Genomic DNA, 18750 nt, shown 5'->3' with positions numbered 1-18750 from the left:
GCAACATTGGTTCTCCCTTCTACTTCAACTCAGTTCCAGGGAGCCTTTCCTTCTTCCACTGTTTCCTTCTCTGCTTACGCAACATCAGGAGACCCTTTTGCATCCCAACCTTCCGTCTCTGCACCTGACAGCTTGGTTTCTTTCGGGCTGACTTCTCATGATACTCTTTTGTCTCAGCCCGTTCGTTCCATTCTGGATGCCTCCAGGAAATCGGCCACTCTGCAATGTTACCATCAGAAGTGGACACGGTTTTCTTCCTGGTGTCTTCTTCATCATCATGATCCCACTTCCCTTGCAGTGGAGGCCTTATTGGATTATCTTCTTTCTTTGTCTGACTCTGGCCTCAAGTCTACTTCCATCAGAGTCCACCTCAGTGCTATTGCTGCTTTTCATGAGCCAGTTCATGGAAAACTTCTCTCGGCTCATCCCTTGGTGTCCAGATTCATGCGGGGTCTTTTCAATGTGAAACCACCTCTCAAAGCCCCTCCGGTAATCTGGGATCTCAATGTGGTTCTTTCCGCCTTAATGAAGCCTCCTTTTGAACCTTTGGCTACCGCTCCTTTCAAGTTTCTCACTTGGAAGGTACTTTTCCTTATTGCTCTTACCTCTGCCAGGAGGGTCAGTGAGCTACATGCACTAGTTGCGGATCCACCTTTTACCGTCTTTCATCATGACAAGGTGGTTCTGCGTACACATCCAAAGTTTCTTCCTAAGGTTGTCTCTGAATTCCATCTCAACCAATCCATTGTTTTGCCTGTCTTCTTTCCGAAACCTCACTCTCATTCTGGAGAACAGGCTCTGCATACTTTGGACTGTAAGCGGGCTCTAGCTTATTATTTAGAGCGTACTAAGCCCCACAGATCAGCTACCCAACTTTTTCTGTCCTTTGATCCGAATAAATTGGGACGTCCTGTTTCTAAACGTACGTTGTCTAATTGGCTGGCAGCATGCATTTCTTTCTGTTATGCTCAGACCAGACTGACACTGGAAGGTTCTGTCACGGCCCATAGAGTTCGAGCTATGGCAGCATCTGTAGCTTTCCTCCGCTCCACGCCTATTGAGGAAATCTGCAAGGCTGCTACTTGGTCCTCAGTTCATACATCTCATTATTGTCTGGATGCTTTCTCCAGACGGGATGGACACTTCGGCCAATCTGTTTTACAAAATTTGTTTTCCTAATGGCCAACCTTCCCACCATCCCTCTTTTTGTTAGTTTGGAGGTCACCCATCAGTGAAGAATATGCTGCCTGCTTGTCCTGGGATAAAGCACAGTTACTTACCGTAACAGGTGTTATCCAGGGACAGCAGGCAGATATTCTTGCGTCCCACCCACCTCCCCGGGTTGGCTTCTTAGCTGGCTTATCCTAACTGGGGACCGCGCGCCTCCATCGGGCGGGAGGGCACTCGCGGGTGCGTGGTGTGGCCTGCTAGAACTTTCCAAGTTCTTAGAGTGCAATCACTCTAAAATTGTCCGTACCGGGGCTCCGTCGGTGCCGTCACCCATCAGTCAAGAATATCTGCCTGCTGTCCCTGGATAACACCTGTTACGGTAAGTAACTGTGCTTTATTGCACATTCCCACCCCAACAAAACAGTATCTTTCTTCCGGACTGGTCAGAAATGGCCGGTGTTTGAAATCATTTATGCTGACAACCTCAAGCCGTTTTCCACCTCGTCATCGGTCCCATATTATTAATATTCATTAAAGAAGTGTTCTTCAATCATCGGTCCATGGACTATTGCCGGTCCACAGAAATTTCCTGCTGGTCCACAGGGCCAGCACGTGCATCAGGCCCAATACAGTGTTCTTCAACCGCCGGTCCACGGTGCGATCGATGCGGTATTATCTTCGAGCCAGCTCCCTCTTCCTAACTGATTCAGTGCACAAAGCCACGGGCATCCTGCGCTTGAACCGGAAGCCTTCTCTCTGACGTTGCAACGTCAGAGGGAAGGCTTCTAGATGAGGCATGGGATGTGCAAGGTACAATTAGTACTATTAAGGGGTGGTGTCTGGGGTGGAGATTGGGTAGAGATGGGCGGGGTCTGGCCCATGACTTAGCCCAGAATAATTCTTTAATTTCTGCCGGTCCATAGGTTGAAAAACACTGCATTAAAGTATCATATAGTGTATATCTTATTCAAATAAATCTTTGAAAACTTAGAATATGAAGTGAAAAAACTTATCTGATTAATCATATTTAAGCTCTTCCCATCTCCCACTTTTCCTTTTTATTCTCCCCCCACACTTTTTTTTTCCTATTTTAATTTTAAAATTTTTAAGTTTTTATTTAATTTTAACAATACTCTAATAATTGTAAACCGTTTAGGTATGTTTTTGATAAACGGTATATCAAAGAACAAATCAACTTGGAAACCCCTGCCGACATAGCCATGTTTCGCTTGCTGCATCAGAACATAGGGGTAAACGCTCCTATAAACAAAACAAATAATATATATATCACTCTCTTGTCTTCAATCAAGCAAGTTAAAAAGAAAAAAATCTTTTGTCAAAAAATTGATCAACAATAAATTTAAAGAAAATTATTTTTAACCCTACCTCATATGTTTCATTGCTCTCCTCCACCTAGCACTCTGAAAGTGGCAGGCAGAGTTACCGGTCCTTGCTGAGCTAGAAATCCAAAGCAGAACATAGTAACATGAGTGCTGTGTAGAATTCGGGGAAGGATGCTAACATCAGCTATTAAAGGGGTCCTTTTACTCGGGTGCGCTGATGGATTGAGTTCATGCTAAGTGCCATGCAACCCGTTGTATGCCTAGGTTAACGCACAATAATTCAGTAGCAAACCTTAGTAAAAGGAGCTCAAAGAGAGTAAACACGGTGTTTATCACATTTACTAATAGCTGGTGCAAACGAAGCATGTGTTACTGCAGATTAAAATACGTGGGGTTATTTTAGAAAAATGTGTGCATTTCAAAGCATTGCAAAATTTTAAATTTTTTTTATTATGTAGTCTGCATAGATATTTAATAAGTAATGAGCTGTTTTGCATAGTTAGCATTAATGTGAGTAAACCTGCTTGCAGATATTAAGGGCTACTTTTACGAAACTGCGCTAGTGTTTTTAGCGCACGCTAGCCGAAAAACTACTGCCTGCTCAACAGGAGGCGGTAGCGGCTAGCGCGCGTGGCATTTTAGCGTGCACTATTCCGCACGTTAAGGCCCTAACGCACCTTCGTAAAAGGAGCCCTAAGTGTATTACCCACATGCAATAGTATTTAATATTAATGCTTGTGTTAGCATGCCTTAGTGCCCCTTTAAAAAAGAAAGAAAAAGTCATAAGGAATCAGAAGTTAGGAAAGTTCTAAAGATGTAACCTACTTTGTGGCACTTCTCCCTTCAGGAGGCAGCACTGAGTTGTGATCCTAGAATCACTGGAGATATTCTCCTTTCCTGCTTTTTAGTTCTTATGGTGGTCATTAAATCTATATCGCATAAAGAGAATGACACGGGGACAAATTTGTCCCCATCCCTGCAGGAACTCAATTTCCCTGTCCCATTCCTGTAAGCTCTACCTTAACCGCACAAATCTTGAACACTTATGATTTTAAAGTGTCTGAGGCTCGTGCAGATGAGGACGGAGTTTAGGCATTGGTGGAATGAGGCATTATGACATCACACTCTGAGCTCTAGAATGTTGCTACTTATGATTTTAAAGTGTTTGAGGCTTGTGCAGATGAGGACGGAGCTTAGGCATTGGTGGAATGAGGCATTATGACATCACAATCTGAGCTCTAGAATGTTGCTACTTATGATTTTAAAGTGTTTGAGGCTTGTGCAGATGAGGACAGAGCTTAGGCATTGGTGGAATGAGGCATTATGACATCACAATCAGAGCTCTAGAATGTTGTTACTTATGATTTTAAAGTGTTTGAGGCTTGTGCAGATGAGGACAGAGCTTAGGCATTGGTGGAATGAGGCATTATGACATCACAATCAGAGCTCTAGAATGTTGTTACTTATGATTTTAAAGGGTTTGAGGCTTGTGCAGCTGAGGATGGAGTTTGCAGGAATGGAGCAGGGACAGGAAGAGAACTCATGGGGACAGGATTGGAAAATGAGTTCCCGTGGGGACGGGGAAAAATTTGTCCCCATGTCATTCTCTAATCGCATATTCTGGATCAGGGATCAGGAAGGTTTCTTGACAAAACTCATGCTTCTCCTTTTGAAGATCTTCCTGTGCTAGATCTTGCTGATAACAAGGATGAAAAGGGCACCGAGTACAGGCAGTCCCCTGGTTAAGAACGTTTTTAAAGCTGTTCTTAAGTCGGATTTGTATATAACTCAGAACTTGCAGATTTTAAGATTCTTGCTGCTTACCTCTGCTCCCAGCTGCCCCCCAGTGTTCCCTCTAAAGCAGTAGTCTCAAACTCCAACCCTTTGCAGGGCCACATTTTGTATTTGTAGGTACTTGAAGGGCCGCAGAAAAAATAGTTGATGTCTTATTAAAAAAATGACAACTTTGCATGAGGTAAGTACTTACAAATCCAAAATGTGGATTATCTGAAATTATCAGAAGCAATTAAAGAAATATTGCTCTAGTCCAGGGGTAGGCAATTCCGGTCCTCGAGAGCCGGAGCCAGGTCAAGTTTTCAGGATATCCACAATGAATATGTATGAGATGGATTTGCATGCACTGCCTCCTTGAGATGTAAATCTATCTCATGTATATTTATTGTGGATATCCTGAAAACCTGACCTGGCTCCGGCTCTCAAGGACCGGAATTGCCTACCCCTGCTCTAGTTCCATAGTTTGGAACATGTTTTTGTTTGAAGTGCTTGAATCTTTTAAGTGTTTAATGTTTGCCTTATTTTGAAATGGAAAAAAAAAGTCTGGTGGCAATTTTATGGTCTTGTGGTCTGTCTTTTTCTGACTAACATTACCATTCCAAAATCTGAAAAGTTCCAAAAACCGAAATATGCGTGGTCCCAAGTATTTTGGGTAAAAGTTCTTGTACTTTTACTCCAATTGTTAGCCACTCAAATAGTAGCCTTAGTTGCCAAAAAAGAGGAAAGGTGCATAGGACCCCAGAAGATATTATTTTTTCAATTCTCTAAATATTATACATTTGCATGGACATTTAAGATAAAATTTAGTTGCAAGATGTTCTGCCTTTAATGGACATTCAAAAATATATCTCTTAAGTTTTGATATATGACCTTTTCTTCTTCTAGGGTTATGGTGCTTGACAGAGGTCAAATAATGGAGTTTGATTCCCCAGCCAACCTCATTCAGAAGAAAGGAATCTTCTATAGCATGGCCAAAGATTCAGGCTTGGTGTAACAGAACATGTGCATCAAATCTGTCTTTAAAAAGTTAAAAGCAACGAGAGACACTCTACATAAAAGCACTCCAAGGACTGTTCTCAGACTCGATTTTCAAACCAAAAGAATCTGATTTTATAAGAGGAGAATAGTAATATACCAAATTGCATTGTCTTGTGCTTGGGCTTCAAGGATGACATGTTTGGAACTGATGGCCAGAAATGCAATTTCCTAATACTCTCCAGTGCCACAAGGCTAATGTATCTTACTGTCCAAATATTTATTTTCCTTACTGAATAAGTGATTTTTTTTTTTTTTGTATATTGTGGTGGTCTGTAAGCTGCTTGTTTAGTAAAGTATTTCTGTAAAAATGCAGATTCTCAGCTTTTTCTGCTTCCATCCTGAAGTGGAGGCTCTCTTGCACTTTGGCGTGCTCCAAGATTACAATTTTTTTTTTCCAGCACTGTGTTAAAGCAAGGTTAGATGAATCCAGTCCCTAAGGATCACAAACTGGCTGGCATTTAAAGTGATGCGCAGCTACCATGCATTCTATGTGAATGCATATGTCAGTGCTCCCCCGCGAATTTGTGGTCGGCGATTCGCGGTCCATGATTGGTGGGGCCCGACTTTAGTACAGGAAGAGGCAGTTGGAGCATACCGCGAGTGATTTCCTTCATTCACCAGTGCTCCGGCTGCCCTCTCCTGTCTCCCCTGCTAAAAATCCGTAATCGCGGTTTTTCAACATTCGTGGGGGTTCCTGAAACACAACCCCCGCGAATATCGGGGGAGTACCGTAAACCTATTCATTCTAAATAAATGTAAATCTGACCTATTTGTAGCACTTGAACAGGCCTTGCCTACCCCTGCATTATACCAGTCCCAATCTCTCTGACTGCCACTATGCTACACTGAGTGCACTGTTGTCTGAGATGGGCTCAGGTGTTCTCTGTGTTAGGCTTTCCATCTCATAATTTAAACATGTGGCAACTATGTTGTGTTAAAACAGTGATTGAACAAAGCCTGTTTGGTAGTTTGAAAGAAGTTAAAAACTGACCCGAAGCACACAAAAAGAAAACCATTGTCTCACACAAACAGCAAACGCATTTTAAAAAAATGACCTTGCTTTTAGGAAAAGACTGGTCATGTGTGGCCATTTTGGCTTCTCTCCTTTCCCTTCCTCTTGGGATCTCTCTTGTTTTGCACTACAAATGATGGCATTCTGATATATTCCATTTGTTACATACACAGCTTTATGAAATAGTTTGTTATATATTCCATTTGTTACATATACAGCTTTATGGAATAGTTTGAATGGAAGATGCTGAGGGAATGCTTTTGCTTTTGTAATGTTCTGGTGCTATGTGAGCACCCTCAGCACCACAAAAAAAAAAATCAAATGCCATGTACTAAAAATTGATTAGGGTACAATGTCCACATTACACTCTTGTGCAAAGTGCTTCCTGGTGAATTAATAGTCCCAGAAACCTTAAAAAAATTGGTGTGATGGAATTATACTTTATGGTACTACCTAATTCACTTTGAAGCACATTGAATGTTGATGAAAAGCTTTTAACCAGTCTTATTCTTTCTTGTATTGTTACCCAAAAGAAAAGGATGGAAAACTGAATTTCTTGTGTTTAGGAAAGTTCATTATTTAGGAGAAAGTTTAGCTGAGATTTTTGTGCAGATTGAACTGCGCGCTTAAATTTCTTAGAGGGTTGGACGTGTTATATGATGTTCAGCTCTTTGTAATTAGAAAAAATGTTTTATTTTTTTGATCTTGTAATTTATAGTTCCTTACATTTGAATGGACAGTTGGATTTTTTTTGTAAAATCTATATTTAAAAAAATGCTATTTGTAAAGAACTTGTAAAAGACCAACAACAACAAAAAAGTTTCCAAAAAGAACGTGTTGGGTTTTTTTCTTGCTCTATGTGCTTTCATATAATTATTCCATAAAAGAATAATTTTGTCTTTAAACTTTAACAGACTGTTCTGACCTAAATGCCATATCTTTTTGTGACCGATTTAAAAGCAAAAATTGTGATGTGATCACTTAGCCAAATGTATCAGGAAAATGTTCATATTCTATCAAAGTAGTACTTACCAACCAGCATGCTAAATCCATATTCTTTTGGGTAGTAGTGCTTTTATTGGGAATTTCCTAGGACCCAAGGATCCCAGGGTTCAAATTCCAGTTCCCTCATTTAACGCTCTTGTCTATTTGAGGCCACTATACTATACTGTGGTCAGCTCCACAGGAGTGGCTTAAAACTGCAAGAATTTCCTGAAGTATTAAGCTATTTACTGTATTTAATATACCAGTGGCTTCACAGGGATTGTGTGGATGGTTGAGTGTTTTTGTTCATAGAAACAGAAAAATGAATGCCGACAAAGACCATATGGTCATCTTTCCATCCATGCCATCTACTATCCCTTTGAGAACTTATGCACTTGTCCCAAGATTTCTTGAATTCAGATAGTTTCATCTCCTCCACCTCCAAGAAGAAATATTTCCTCAGGTTACTTCTGAGTCTATCCCCTTGAGTACCTGATTGTAAAAACCGCTTAGATAGAAGATGATATCTTTCTTCTCAAAGGACCCTCGAACACAAGAGGACATCCGCTCAAACTCAGGGGAGGGAAGTTTCATGGAGATGTCAGGAAGTACTTCTTCACGGAACGAGTGATAGAGCATTGGAACAAGCTTCCAGTACAGGTGATCGAGGCCCGCAGTATCCCAGACTTCAAGAATAAATGGGATACTGATGTGGGATCACTGCGAGAGTCATACCAATGAATAGGGTCGCTAGGATATAGACTTAATAGAGCAGGTCAGTAGAGTTAAGGGGGCCAGTAGACTTAAAAGGGGGTCAATGGTATGGGCAGACTTGATGGGCTGTAGCCCTTATCTGCCGTCATCTTTCTATGTTTCTAGATAACCTTGATAGGCGGTATATAAAATCCTAATAAACTTGAAATTTCACCTTCAACCTATGCCCCCTCCTTCCAGAGCTTCCTTTCAATTAAAAGAGTGTTGCCTCTGCATTTATGCCACATAGGTATTTCCAGTGCAAAAAGCACGTGAATCCTGAACCTACGGAAGACGCAGGAGGTTATCAGCTTACATTTTCAACTCTGCGTCCCTGCATTACCGGGCATACATCTCTCCTTCATGTTTTTTTTTCCTTCTGAAAGCGAGGGGAAAATGTCTCTTTCATCTGTTCCAGGCCGTCATGCAGAGAACTGTTCTTCAGAATTATGGAGGCGGGAGTGTCTCTGCATATGGTTTCTTCTTTTCTGCCAAAGGTGGTGTCAGCGTTCCATGTGAATCGACCTCCCTGCCCCGCCTTAGCCTCCAATATTCAGTAGCAATGCCTGGATATAGCCTGGCACTGAATCCTGGGGAGCTAAAGCAGCTGGTGATAGTTTAAACAAAATAAAACCGCTGCCCACCCCTAGCTGAATATTGTAGGGGAAATTGTTCCTAAATAATTTCTTAAGATGGGAACTTTGGCTATAAATGCTTCTTTTTAGTTACACCACTAGAGAATAATCTCTCTTTCCTTAGAAATACTTGAAATATATTTGGCGAAGAAGATGGGATTTTTGTTTGTATGTAAATGCAGTGAGGTTTTTTTTCCCCCTTGCATTGAGATGCACTTGTCCATTGCATCTAAAAAGACACGCCTATAGCTACAACTTGCCTGCACATATGGCAAGAAGTTCTATAACTTAGCACCTTATTTTAGGTGCTTCTTGCTGTGTGCTAAATCTATAACAGCATATGGGTATCCTCTATAATAAAACCCTTACCCGCGCATGCGCAGTTGAAACGGTGTGATCCCTGCCGCCGTGATTTGTGCTTCCATGCTGTGTTCCATTTGCGGTGAGCGGCAGTGAGAGCAACAGCAGGAGGGTGTCTGAGGTGCTGTGAGGCGTCCAGCTGCTACTGCTGCACAGGGAAGTGGAGAGGGAGGGGTGTGGTGGGGGGGCAGACAGCAATCTTGGTTTGCTTGGGGGCACAGGAAGAGAGACGGACAGAAAAAAGTGGAGGAGGAAGAGGGAAAAGAGGGTGGGCAGCAATCATGGTTTGCTCAGGGGGGCCAGAGAGAATGACAAACAGACAGGGAGGTCAAAGAGACAGACAAACAGCCAGCGGCCAAGGAGCAAGAAAGAAAGACATACAGACACATCTATTCTAGCACCCATTAATGTAACGGGCTTAAAGACTAGTTATAGAATATTAGTACAAGTGAGCACTGATGTATCTTATCATGCCATTTTATTCACTGGGGTAAACGGTCATGACAAAGGTGCCCCAAGTGATGTGTAGCTGACAGTATTCCATAACTTCCATACATTTGCTGGTGCTATGACACTGCCCCGCTCTCCTTGGAGTTACTCACTAGCACTTCAGTGAATATTGCCCAGTGCAGCTATGCATTAAACTGGCAAATAATGGCACTTTATATATAACCACCAAAAAATATTCATATAATAAATGAAAACCAGAGACTCAATACAGCAAGTTTCCAGAGTAATACGGAGCAAAGACCTCAGTGTTTCCCAGGAACACACCCAGGAAACTTTCTATGGCAAGTATACAGTTGCCATAGAGAAATACATCCTCGGTCCAAGAAAAACTCCATTTCAAAATCAATAAACAGTCAAAGTTTTTTTTAATAATAGATTTTCTTAGAAAAATAGGAAACCAACACTTGTCTTAGTGATCACTATGTATCCTCTGGTGTTGAAAAAAATCTCCGCAGTTGAACCAAATCCCCTAGTGCTTTATGATCGCAACACACAAGGGAGTGATTTAGATTTCCCTGTTTCGCATAATTGCTGCATCAGGGGAATATATTGAAAAAGAGCTACTGCTTCAAAGATTCTCTTTAATGGCACTTTTCATGTGCATGGCCCATAATTATAGGAGTGAACTTATAGAATTGTCCTAGTTATTTGAACAATTTATATACCTTAAGAAACAGTTCACAAGTTTAACCCCTCCTTTTCACAAAACTTTAGTGTGTTTTTTAGCTCCGACCGTGGCGGTAACAGCTCCAATGTGCATAGGAATTCTATGAGCATTGTTACTGCCGCAGCCGGTGCTAAAACCCACTCCACAGTTTTGTAAAAAAAAAAAAAAAAAGGGGGAGGTGTAAACTATTTTTCTTAATGAATTTTGAACTGAAATTATTTGAAGGTTATGTATTTATTATTTACTTGTTTCACATATATTATTATTTATTTGGATTTAGCTCACACCTATTTCAGTAGTAGTTCAAGGTGAATTACATTCAGGTACACTAGGTATTTTCCTGTCCCAGGCAGGCTCACAACCTGAGGCAATGGAGGGTTTAAGTGACTTGCCCAAGATCGCAATAAGCAACAACAGGATTTGAACTGAGCTTCTCTAGTCATCGACCTGGTGCTCTAACCAGTAGGCTACTCCACTCCATGTGCCTTAATTTGCAACTATCTTTCTTTACTTCATGTGCTGACATCCACGATAATGGCAGAAGTATCTTCATGATTGCTAAACTGGCGTATGTCATTGATCAAACTCGTATATCTACAAAACGATGCTTGGTAATTGAATGTAGATGCTTTTGAAATACAATCAATCCACTCAATATTCAGCGCTTTTAGCTGGCCAGGAATGGCTCCTGGCTAGCTATCGCCTGCTGGCTATTTTGGTTACTGGCTGTGTCATGTTACATAGCCAGTCAGCGCCAATATTCGTTAGCTGACTGGCTAGATAGTCATGCTATTCAGGCCGGTCTTAGCTCTGGTTGCTGATTGAGTTGATCAGTCAATGACTATCGTCTTGGCTAGCTATGTCTACTGTGGTTGAACTTAGACTGGAAATTCAATACCGGTGGCCAGATATGGCTCTGGTAGTGAATTTCTGGGTTCGCAATCCAACTGTGGGAGGTAGCTGGGTCTGAATATTGGCCCCAACGTGCTCTGAGTTGCCATCAATCTGAATTAAGAAAATAATATGAACTGTATCTTTTAACATAACATAACATAAAAGAAAATGCTAGATAAGTATTTCTTCTACTACTTATCATTTCTATAGTGTATGCAGCGCTGTACATTAGAACATTCAAGACGCGGTCCCTGCTCAGAAGAGCTTACACTCTAATCAACGGACAAACGTGACGAGTAGGAGTCGGGGTGTTTATTTGGCATAAATGCCTTACAGCGAGTGGTGATTAGGAGTTAAAAGCAACTTTGAAGAAATGGGCCTTGGATTTGAAAACAGCCAGGGATGGAACTTGGTGTAGTGATTCAGGGAGTCTGTTCTAGGCGTATGGTGCAGAAAGAGAGAAGGCGTGGAGTCTGCAGTTGGCAATAGCAGAGAAGGGTACTGATACAATCCAGTTCCCGGGAAGGAGTATAGGAAGAGAGGAGAGCTATCCAACGAAGACTGCTTTTTGTCTTTACAGTTGGTACCTACAACTTCAGACACTCGTATTTTGAGAGTACCTGCTTCTCCAGTTGTACAGGTTTAGTTCTTGTTTCTTGCAATGTGGAACAATTACAGAGGAATTCTGTATTCCTTCAGCTAAAAAAGTAACGTTATAGTGACTCTGGGATAATCATAGTCACACAAGACCAGACTCCTCTGCCAGCTTGTAGAATGTCTTCTTCTGAGCTACTAAGTTCCCTGGTGAATCAAATTCTACAATTTGTCCATTTTCCAGAACTAAAATCCTGCAAACAATGAAATAAAGAATAGAGTAAGAAAACAGGAGTCAATAATGTTTAAAAGTGTTTGTTAAAATTTGTTCAGGATATCTTTAGGAACTAAAAGAGATGTGTGTGGGGGAGAGGGGGGAGGAAAAACAGAACTGCCTGTGACGATATCTTCAAATAAACCATTTTCTTCCTGAGTTTTTGGTTCACCCTTTCCCAATACTGGCACTTTGCCTATATTCAGAGCTACTAAACTGCAGTCATACTGATCTAGCTCAGTGGTTCCCAACCCTGTCCTGGAGGACCACCAGGCCAATTGGGTTTTCAGGATAGCCCTAATGAATATGCATGAAGCAGATTTGCATGCCTGCCATTTCCATTATATGCAAATCTCTCATGCATATTCATTAGGGCTAGCCTGAAAACCTGATTGGCCTGGTGGTCCTCCAGGACAGGGTTGGGAACCACTGATCTAGCTGATCCCATCAGGATAGACTCCATCCCTGTTCAATTAGACACTAAGGTAAAATTTCTTGGAATCATTCTGGATCAAAACCTTTCATATCACCAGCAAATCAGTTCGGTAGTCAGGAAATGCTTCTATAAGTTAAAACTCATTTGATCTCTTTCTTCATTACTTGACCCTCCCCCCCTTCGTCATTTCAAATATTGATTACTGAAATACCCTTTACCAGGGTATAAGTCAAAACGATAATGGGGGGAGGGGAGAAGGGGGGAAAGGGAAGGGTGAATGTATTGATAGTTGTAATAGGTAATTTGAAAATTTATTTTGAAGAAATGAAGGATGAATTTAATATGATAAATTTAATATGTAACGATTATGTTATTGTATTATATTATTGGATATTTATTGGATTTCAAAAAAATGTTATAACAAATCAAAACGAGATACGCAGACTACAAATCTTGCAAAATACTGCAAAAAAATTCGACCACGTCACCCCACTTCTATGTGATGCCCACTGGCTTCCCATCCCTCATTGCATCACTTTCAAAATTTTACTTCTCACTTATAAAACCAAACACCTTGCGTTCATAGATAACCATTTAATTCCCTATACATCAACCCGTACACTACGTTCCAATTATCAAGATCTGCTGGTGGTTCCCTCTATCTGAGAAATTTTTTACGATACCACTAGAAAGTCCATCTTCTCAGTTATAGCCCCTTCACTCTGGAATACTCTTCCCCTGCATGTAAAGCAAGAATCCTCCCTCACACTATTCAAATCAAAGTTTAAATCAAAACTTTCTATTCAAGGATGCCTATTAGAGAATGACATGGGGAAAAAATTTATCACCATTCCTGCCCTGTCCCAGTGAGCTCATCCCCATCCCTGCGAGCTCAGTCCCTGTCCCGTCTCCATGAGCTCAGTCCCCGACCCTGCCCCATCCCCGTGAGCTCAGTCCCCATCCCTGCCACGCAAGCTCAGTCCCCGTCCCTGCCCTGCAAACTGTCAGATCCCATCCGCACAAGCCTTGAATAGATATGATTTTATACTGAACTTATTTTATTAAAGTATATAAAGAGACAATATTCTGTACAATTGTCATTTTATAAACACAAATAATACAGAGCAAGGATCAACAAAACCCCTGTCTCCCCCTCCCTTTCACAAATATCCCCTCCACTATTGTGAAAACTGAACAAACCAAATTACTACAGAATGCTACATAGAAAAATTAAGCTAACAGAATACTTCAGTCACACATGGCAGGAATAGTGTTAGGGGAGAGCAACTAGGGCAACTGCCCCCTGGTCAGAGAGAGAGCTCTAAGCCAGCTGGAAGCTAAAGAAGCACAGCCTGGGCTTTGTGGTCCCCAGTTATGTCTAATACCAGCTCTAGCAGGATACATATTTGAAATCTGAAATATTCTTAATCAAAAAATATAAAAAAATTTTTTCTTCTACCTTTTGTTGTCTGATAATTTTATTCTTCAAATCACATTAGTCTCAGGCTTTCGGTTTGGGTTCCTTCTATCTTCATTGTGGCATGGCTGGCTCCTGAAGGTAAAATAGGCGGAAGAGGAGCATGGGGCAGTGAAAGGTCTTGTCTCCATTCCTACAGTAAACCAGTTGCAAAAGTCTCCATTCCTGTGGATTTACTGCGGTGACCATGGTTTACCGCGGTAAACAGTCCCCGTGTCATTATTACAACCCGTAACTCTTCTGCTCTCTTCAATATAGTTCAATCCCTATCTCCCTATTCTAAAAAGAAACCTCCACCTTTACTTACAAAGCCATCTGCGACAGAACTTGCACTCTTTTTCGATACAAAAATTAAGGATATCAGATCTCATCTTGGACCCCCTATCGCGCTCTCTTCGCCAGACAGTTCCGATGATACTACCCATCTATTATTCAGCACCTGTTCTAACTTTAAATCCCCTTCTCTAGCAAATCTTTTCCAAATCCTACAATCTTTAAATACACCCAATAACTCTACAGAGAGTATTCCCCCCTCGCTTCTTAAAAAATTCTTCTCTTTTTTCGGACCATTCCTCCTGGAAATGGTATCCAAATGCCTTTCTGACAATCTCGTCCTAAAGTCTGGAAATCAGCTCTTGTTTTTCCAAAATAAAAAAATCATAACTTAGACCCTTCCATACCGGCGAATTTTCATCCAATTGCTAACCTTCCTCTAATATCAAAACTGACTGAGAAAATCATTCACATCCAACTTACAGAATTTATTGACAACACTCATGCTCTCCATCCACATCAAACGGGTTTTCGTTCCTCCTATTCTACTGAACTGTCATTGCTAGGTCTTATTTCAACCATCTACTATTTTCTTGATCACCAGAAATTTTTCTTATCTCTCTAGATCTGTCTGCAGCCTTCGATACCATTGACCACTCTCTATTCATCAAGCGTCTCAAAGACTGTGGCCTAATAGGACCAGCTCTCTCATGGTTCACCTCCTACTTTAACGAACGCAGTTTCAAAGTTCATTCAAAGGAGAAAACCTCCTCATCCATATCACAAGCTTATGGTGTTCCGCAGGGTTCTATTCTATCCCCCCTATTATTGAACATCTTTATGTCACCCCTCCTTACTCTGGCACAGTAGAGAATGACACGGGGAAAAAATCTGACCCCCGTCATCGCTCCGTCCCCGGCCCACTATCCTCTGCACCGCTCCGTCACTGCCATTCCCTTCACCGCCCCGTCACCGTCACCACCATCCCTTTCACCGCCCCGTCACCGCCACTGCCATCCCATTCACCACCCAGTCACCGTCCCCGCAGCATCCATATAAGCCTTAGTACTGTAATATTTAGCTTATTCCTTTCTTATAAATCAAAGTTCCTGCTGCTGAACTAGAGAAAGAGATGTTCAGCTGGCAGGGCTTTGTTTATAAATTTTTATCAACACAACTAATATACTACTTTATCCTAAAGCAAAAAATAAATAAATAAATAGAATTTTTTTTTCTACCTTTGTTGTCTAGTTTCTGCTTTCCACATCTTCTCATTCAATTCCTTCCATCCACTGTGTGTCTTCTCTCTACGTCTTCCATTTGCTGTTACTGTGCCTCTCCCTTCACCCCCCCCCAATTGGTCTAGCACCCATCTTCTTCCCTCCACTCCCCCATAGTCTGGCATCTGTCTTCTTCCCATTCTGTCTTCCACATTTCCCTTCAGGGTCTGTTCCTCTCCACCCTCCTTCAATGTCTGTCCTATTCCTTTCCACCACCACCCTTCCCTCTCTCCTTTACCATCTGTTCCTTTCTACCACCCTTCAGCTCCTCTCGCGTGGCCTATCTATCTACCTTCCTCCGTCTTATTTTCATGGCACGTTACAATGTAATTTGTGCAAGCCACTGGAGCTTGCGAGCTCGGTCCCTGTCCCATCCCCACAAACCATCTCGCTTCTGTGCTCCTATTTCCCCATTTCTAATATCTCCCCTATGTATCTGCCATTGCCCCCCCCCCTGTGTCCATATACCATCCCCATGGCATGTCCCCTTTATGTCTCTGTCCCTATGCCCCATGCACATAATTTCCCCTCTTTCTGTTACCTTCCTGTGTCCAGATTTCCCCTATCTTCCTCTTCTATACCAGTGTGTCTCTTCTTTTCAACCCCATCTAGCTTCTTTCCCTCTTTCTCCCCCCCCCCCCCTGCTTCCAGCATCTGGCTCACCTGCCTGTCTTCCCCTTTCTTTCCTGCTGTGGGTTTCTTTCTTTCCCTCTTCATCCCCTTGGCCCAGAAATTTTTTTTCCTTTCACTCCCTCCTTCCTAGTATGAGCCGGGAACAAACGCGATCTCATGGTCTAGCAGCCCCCACCTACCCGATCACAGCGTTTAGCCAGCTCCCTCCCTCCACCTCACCTTACATTCTGAGTTTGCCGGCTTCCTTTTTCCCCGAGCCGCACGCATTTAAAAAGACGCGGCTGCGCGAATCCATCAAGCTTCTCCTCTCCTGCAACTTCCTGTTTCCGGTTGCGTCAGAGGAGAAGCTTGATGGACTCGCGCAGCCGCATGTGCACGGCTTTTTGAATGCGTGCAGCTCAGGAAAATGGAAGCCGGCAAACTCAGAATTTAAGGTGAGGTAGAGGGAGGGAGCTGGTTAAACGCTACGGGCGGGCGGTGGCTGCGGGGACCGCGCAATCCTAAATGCCTCACTGCGGAGACAAGACCATTCACCGCTCCACAGGCGGTGAATGGCCTTGTCCCCGTCCCCGCAGCAACTGTTATTTTTCATTCCCCGTTCCGGCGGGTTACCCGCGGCTAAACGCGGCTAGCCACGGGTAACCGCCACCGTGTCATTCTCTATGGCACAGTCAATTGGATTCACAATCTTTGCCTATGCGGACGACATCCAATTACTTCACCCCGTTAATACCTCAAATACCTCAGATATACAAGAAATCAACAATAAACTAGATAAAATAAATGACTGGCTCCACACAAATAAACTTAACATCGATAAATCCTGCGGCCTCCTATTCCCAATCAAAAATAGTGAGTCCTTATTAGGAAAGATTTTTATCAAATCCTTCCCTATAAAAATCGAAACAAAAATAAAATTACTGGGAGTAATTATCGATAAAGACCTTACTTTCCACGACCATATCAGCTCGGTTGTAAAAACCTTGGTTCATTCCTTAGTTATCTCTCACCTTGATTACTGCAACTCTTTTTAAAACGGAATTCTCCAAAAAGAAATCCGACGTTTACAGTTAATCCAAAACTCGGCAATAAAACTTATCTACAAATTAGGGATATATGATCACGTCGCCCCTCTCCTGAAAGAAGCGCATTGGCTTCCCATTACACACCGTGTTACTTATAAAACCATCTTGCTGACCTTTAAAATTAAACTCTCACATCAGCCTTTCTGCCTTGACAGGCTTCTCATTCCTCAACGCCCCACACGGACGCTCAGATCAGCAGACCAGAACTTCCTTTCTATTCCCTCAATAAAGGATTTTTTCTACACTAGGAAATCTAATTTTTCAGTAGTTGCCCCAACATTATGGAACGCTTTACCATATCAACTCTGCCATGAAAAACAACTTGATCAATTTAAGATAAGCTTAAAGACTTTCTTATTTCAAGATGCTTTCAACTGCTCTTGAATCATTTCTTTTCCACACACCAACCGCTTCCATGAAGCGATCCCATCCCAAATGTTTTATCCTCTCCCTCCATTTTCTTTCAAACTCCTTTTTTTTTTTTTTCTTTCCCTCTTCCTCTTCTAATTATGTAACTTTACCCCTCCTTCTCCCCCTTATCCTCACTCTCAAGTTTGTCCTGTTCATGTCTTTAATGTCCATGTTTATTAACTCCTCTTTTATAAATATAACCTTTTATCTCTATTTTTAACATTTTATTGTAAACTGGCTAGATACCAGTTGATGGTCGGTATATTAAAAACTAATAAACTTGAAACTTTAAACTAATGCCTATGATATCTAATCCAAGAGTCCATTTCTTTCTTTGAATTACCAACTCAGGTCCTTTACTCCATCAGCTTCCTTAGAGGCGAATTAACTCCTAATGTTCTATCTATCCCCTTCCCTCCTTTATATATTTTTTATCTCGATGTATTTTTTTTACCACCTCTTGTTCCTTCCTCCCCAATCATGTCAGTCTTAAATGTTATCTCCCCTCCTCCTCCACAGCTACTGATCATGTGGTAGATTTTCTTTTTTTGTTGTTGTTTTTAAACTCTTTTATTGATTGTAAACTGTCTAGATAAATTTTGATAGATGGTATATCAAAGATATAATCTAATCTTCATTTTATATACCGAATCTACTCCCTAAAGAGCTCGACTCAGTTTACAGTTCGTTAAAAAATGAAACATAACAAGTAAAAACTGTGGGATAAAAACAGAAATTGGTTAGATTAGATGGATGGAAAAAGTTAGAAAAAAGTATGTTAAATTGCTTAAAATGACTACACGACAGCTAGAATCAAATTAACTATTGTGAAAACAATCAGGTTTTTAAACTTTTTTTGAAATTGAAATAATTGATCTACCAGTCTTAGAGAATCTGGAAGTCCATTCCAAATTCTCACCAATTTAAAAGTAAAAGATTTACTAAGCTTCCCAGTGCTTTTAATACCTTTCAGAGAAGGAAATGCTAATTTGTGAATTGTAATTCTTGAATAGCAGGATCTAAAGGAATTCCCACAAAGAGTCAAATATTCCATAAAGGAGTTTGAAAACCACACATGCACACTTGAACTGTATCCTATGATGGACTGGAAGCCAATGGAGTTTTCT

General features: G+C 41.5%; 2 protein-coding genes across 8 annotated transcripts in view; one reads left to right on the top strand and one right to left on the bottom strand.

Moving 5' to 3' along the window:
• LOC117369099 (multidrug resistance-associated protein 1-like) overlaps positions 1 to 6738 on the top strand; it is a 201235-nt gene extending 194497 nt beyond the window's left edge. For both annotated transcript variants that reach the window (XM_033963097.1, XM_033963096.1), the window contains exon 31: positions 5193 to 6738. In XM_033963097.1, the coding sequence (XP_033818988.1) occupies positions 5193 to 5301 (109 nt within the window). In that variant the 3' untranslated portion in view covers positions 5302 to 6738. The remainder of the gene's footprint in view (positions 1 to 5192) is intronic.
• A 3209-nt stretch (positions 6739 to 9947) lies between these two features.
• Positions 9948 to 18750, bottom strand: part of LOC117369262 (multidrug resistance-associated protein 1-like) — a 92142-nt gene continuing 83339 nt past the window's right edge. For all 6 annotated transcript variants that reach the window (XM_033963560.1, XM_033963562.1, XM_033963561.1 and 3 more), the window contains one exon: positions 9948 to 12008. In XM_033963560.1, the coding sequence (XP_033819451.1) occupies positions 11900 to 12008 (109 nt within the window). In that variant the 3' untranslated portion in view covers positions 9948 to 11899. The remainder of the gene's footprint in view (positions 12009 to 18750) is intronic.

Source organism: Geotrypetes seraphini, chromosome 11 (genome assembly GCF_902459505.1).
Source record: "Geotrypetes seraphini chromosome 11, aGeoSer1.1, whole genome shotgun sequence".
In the NCBI taxonomy this organism is placed as follows: Eukaryota; Metazoa; Chordata; class Amphibia; order Gymnophiona; family Dermophiidae; genus Geotrypetes; species Geotrypetes seraphini.
Note: the sequence above shows the minus strand (reverse complement) of the source record. Positions and strands in the feature narration are given on the sequence as shown.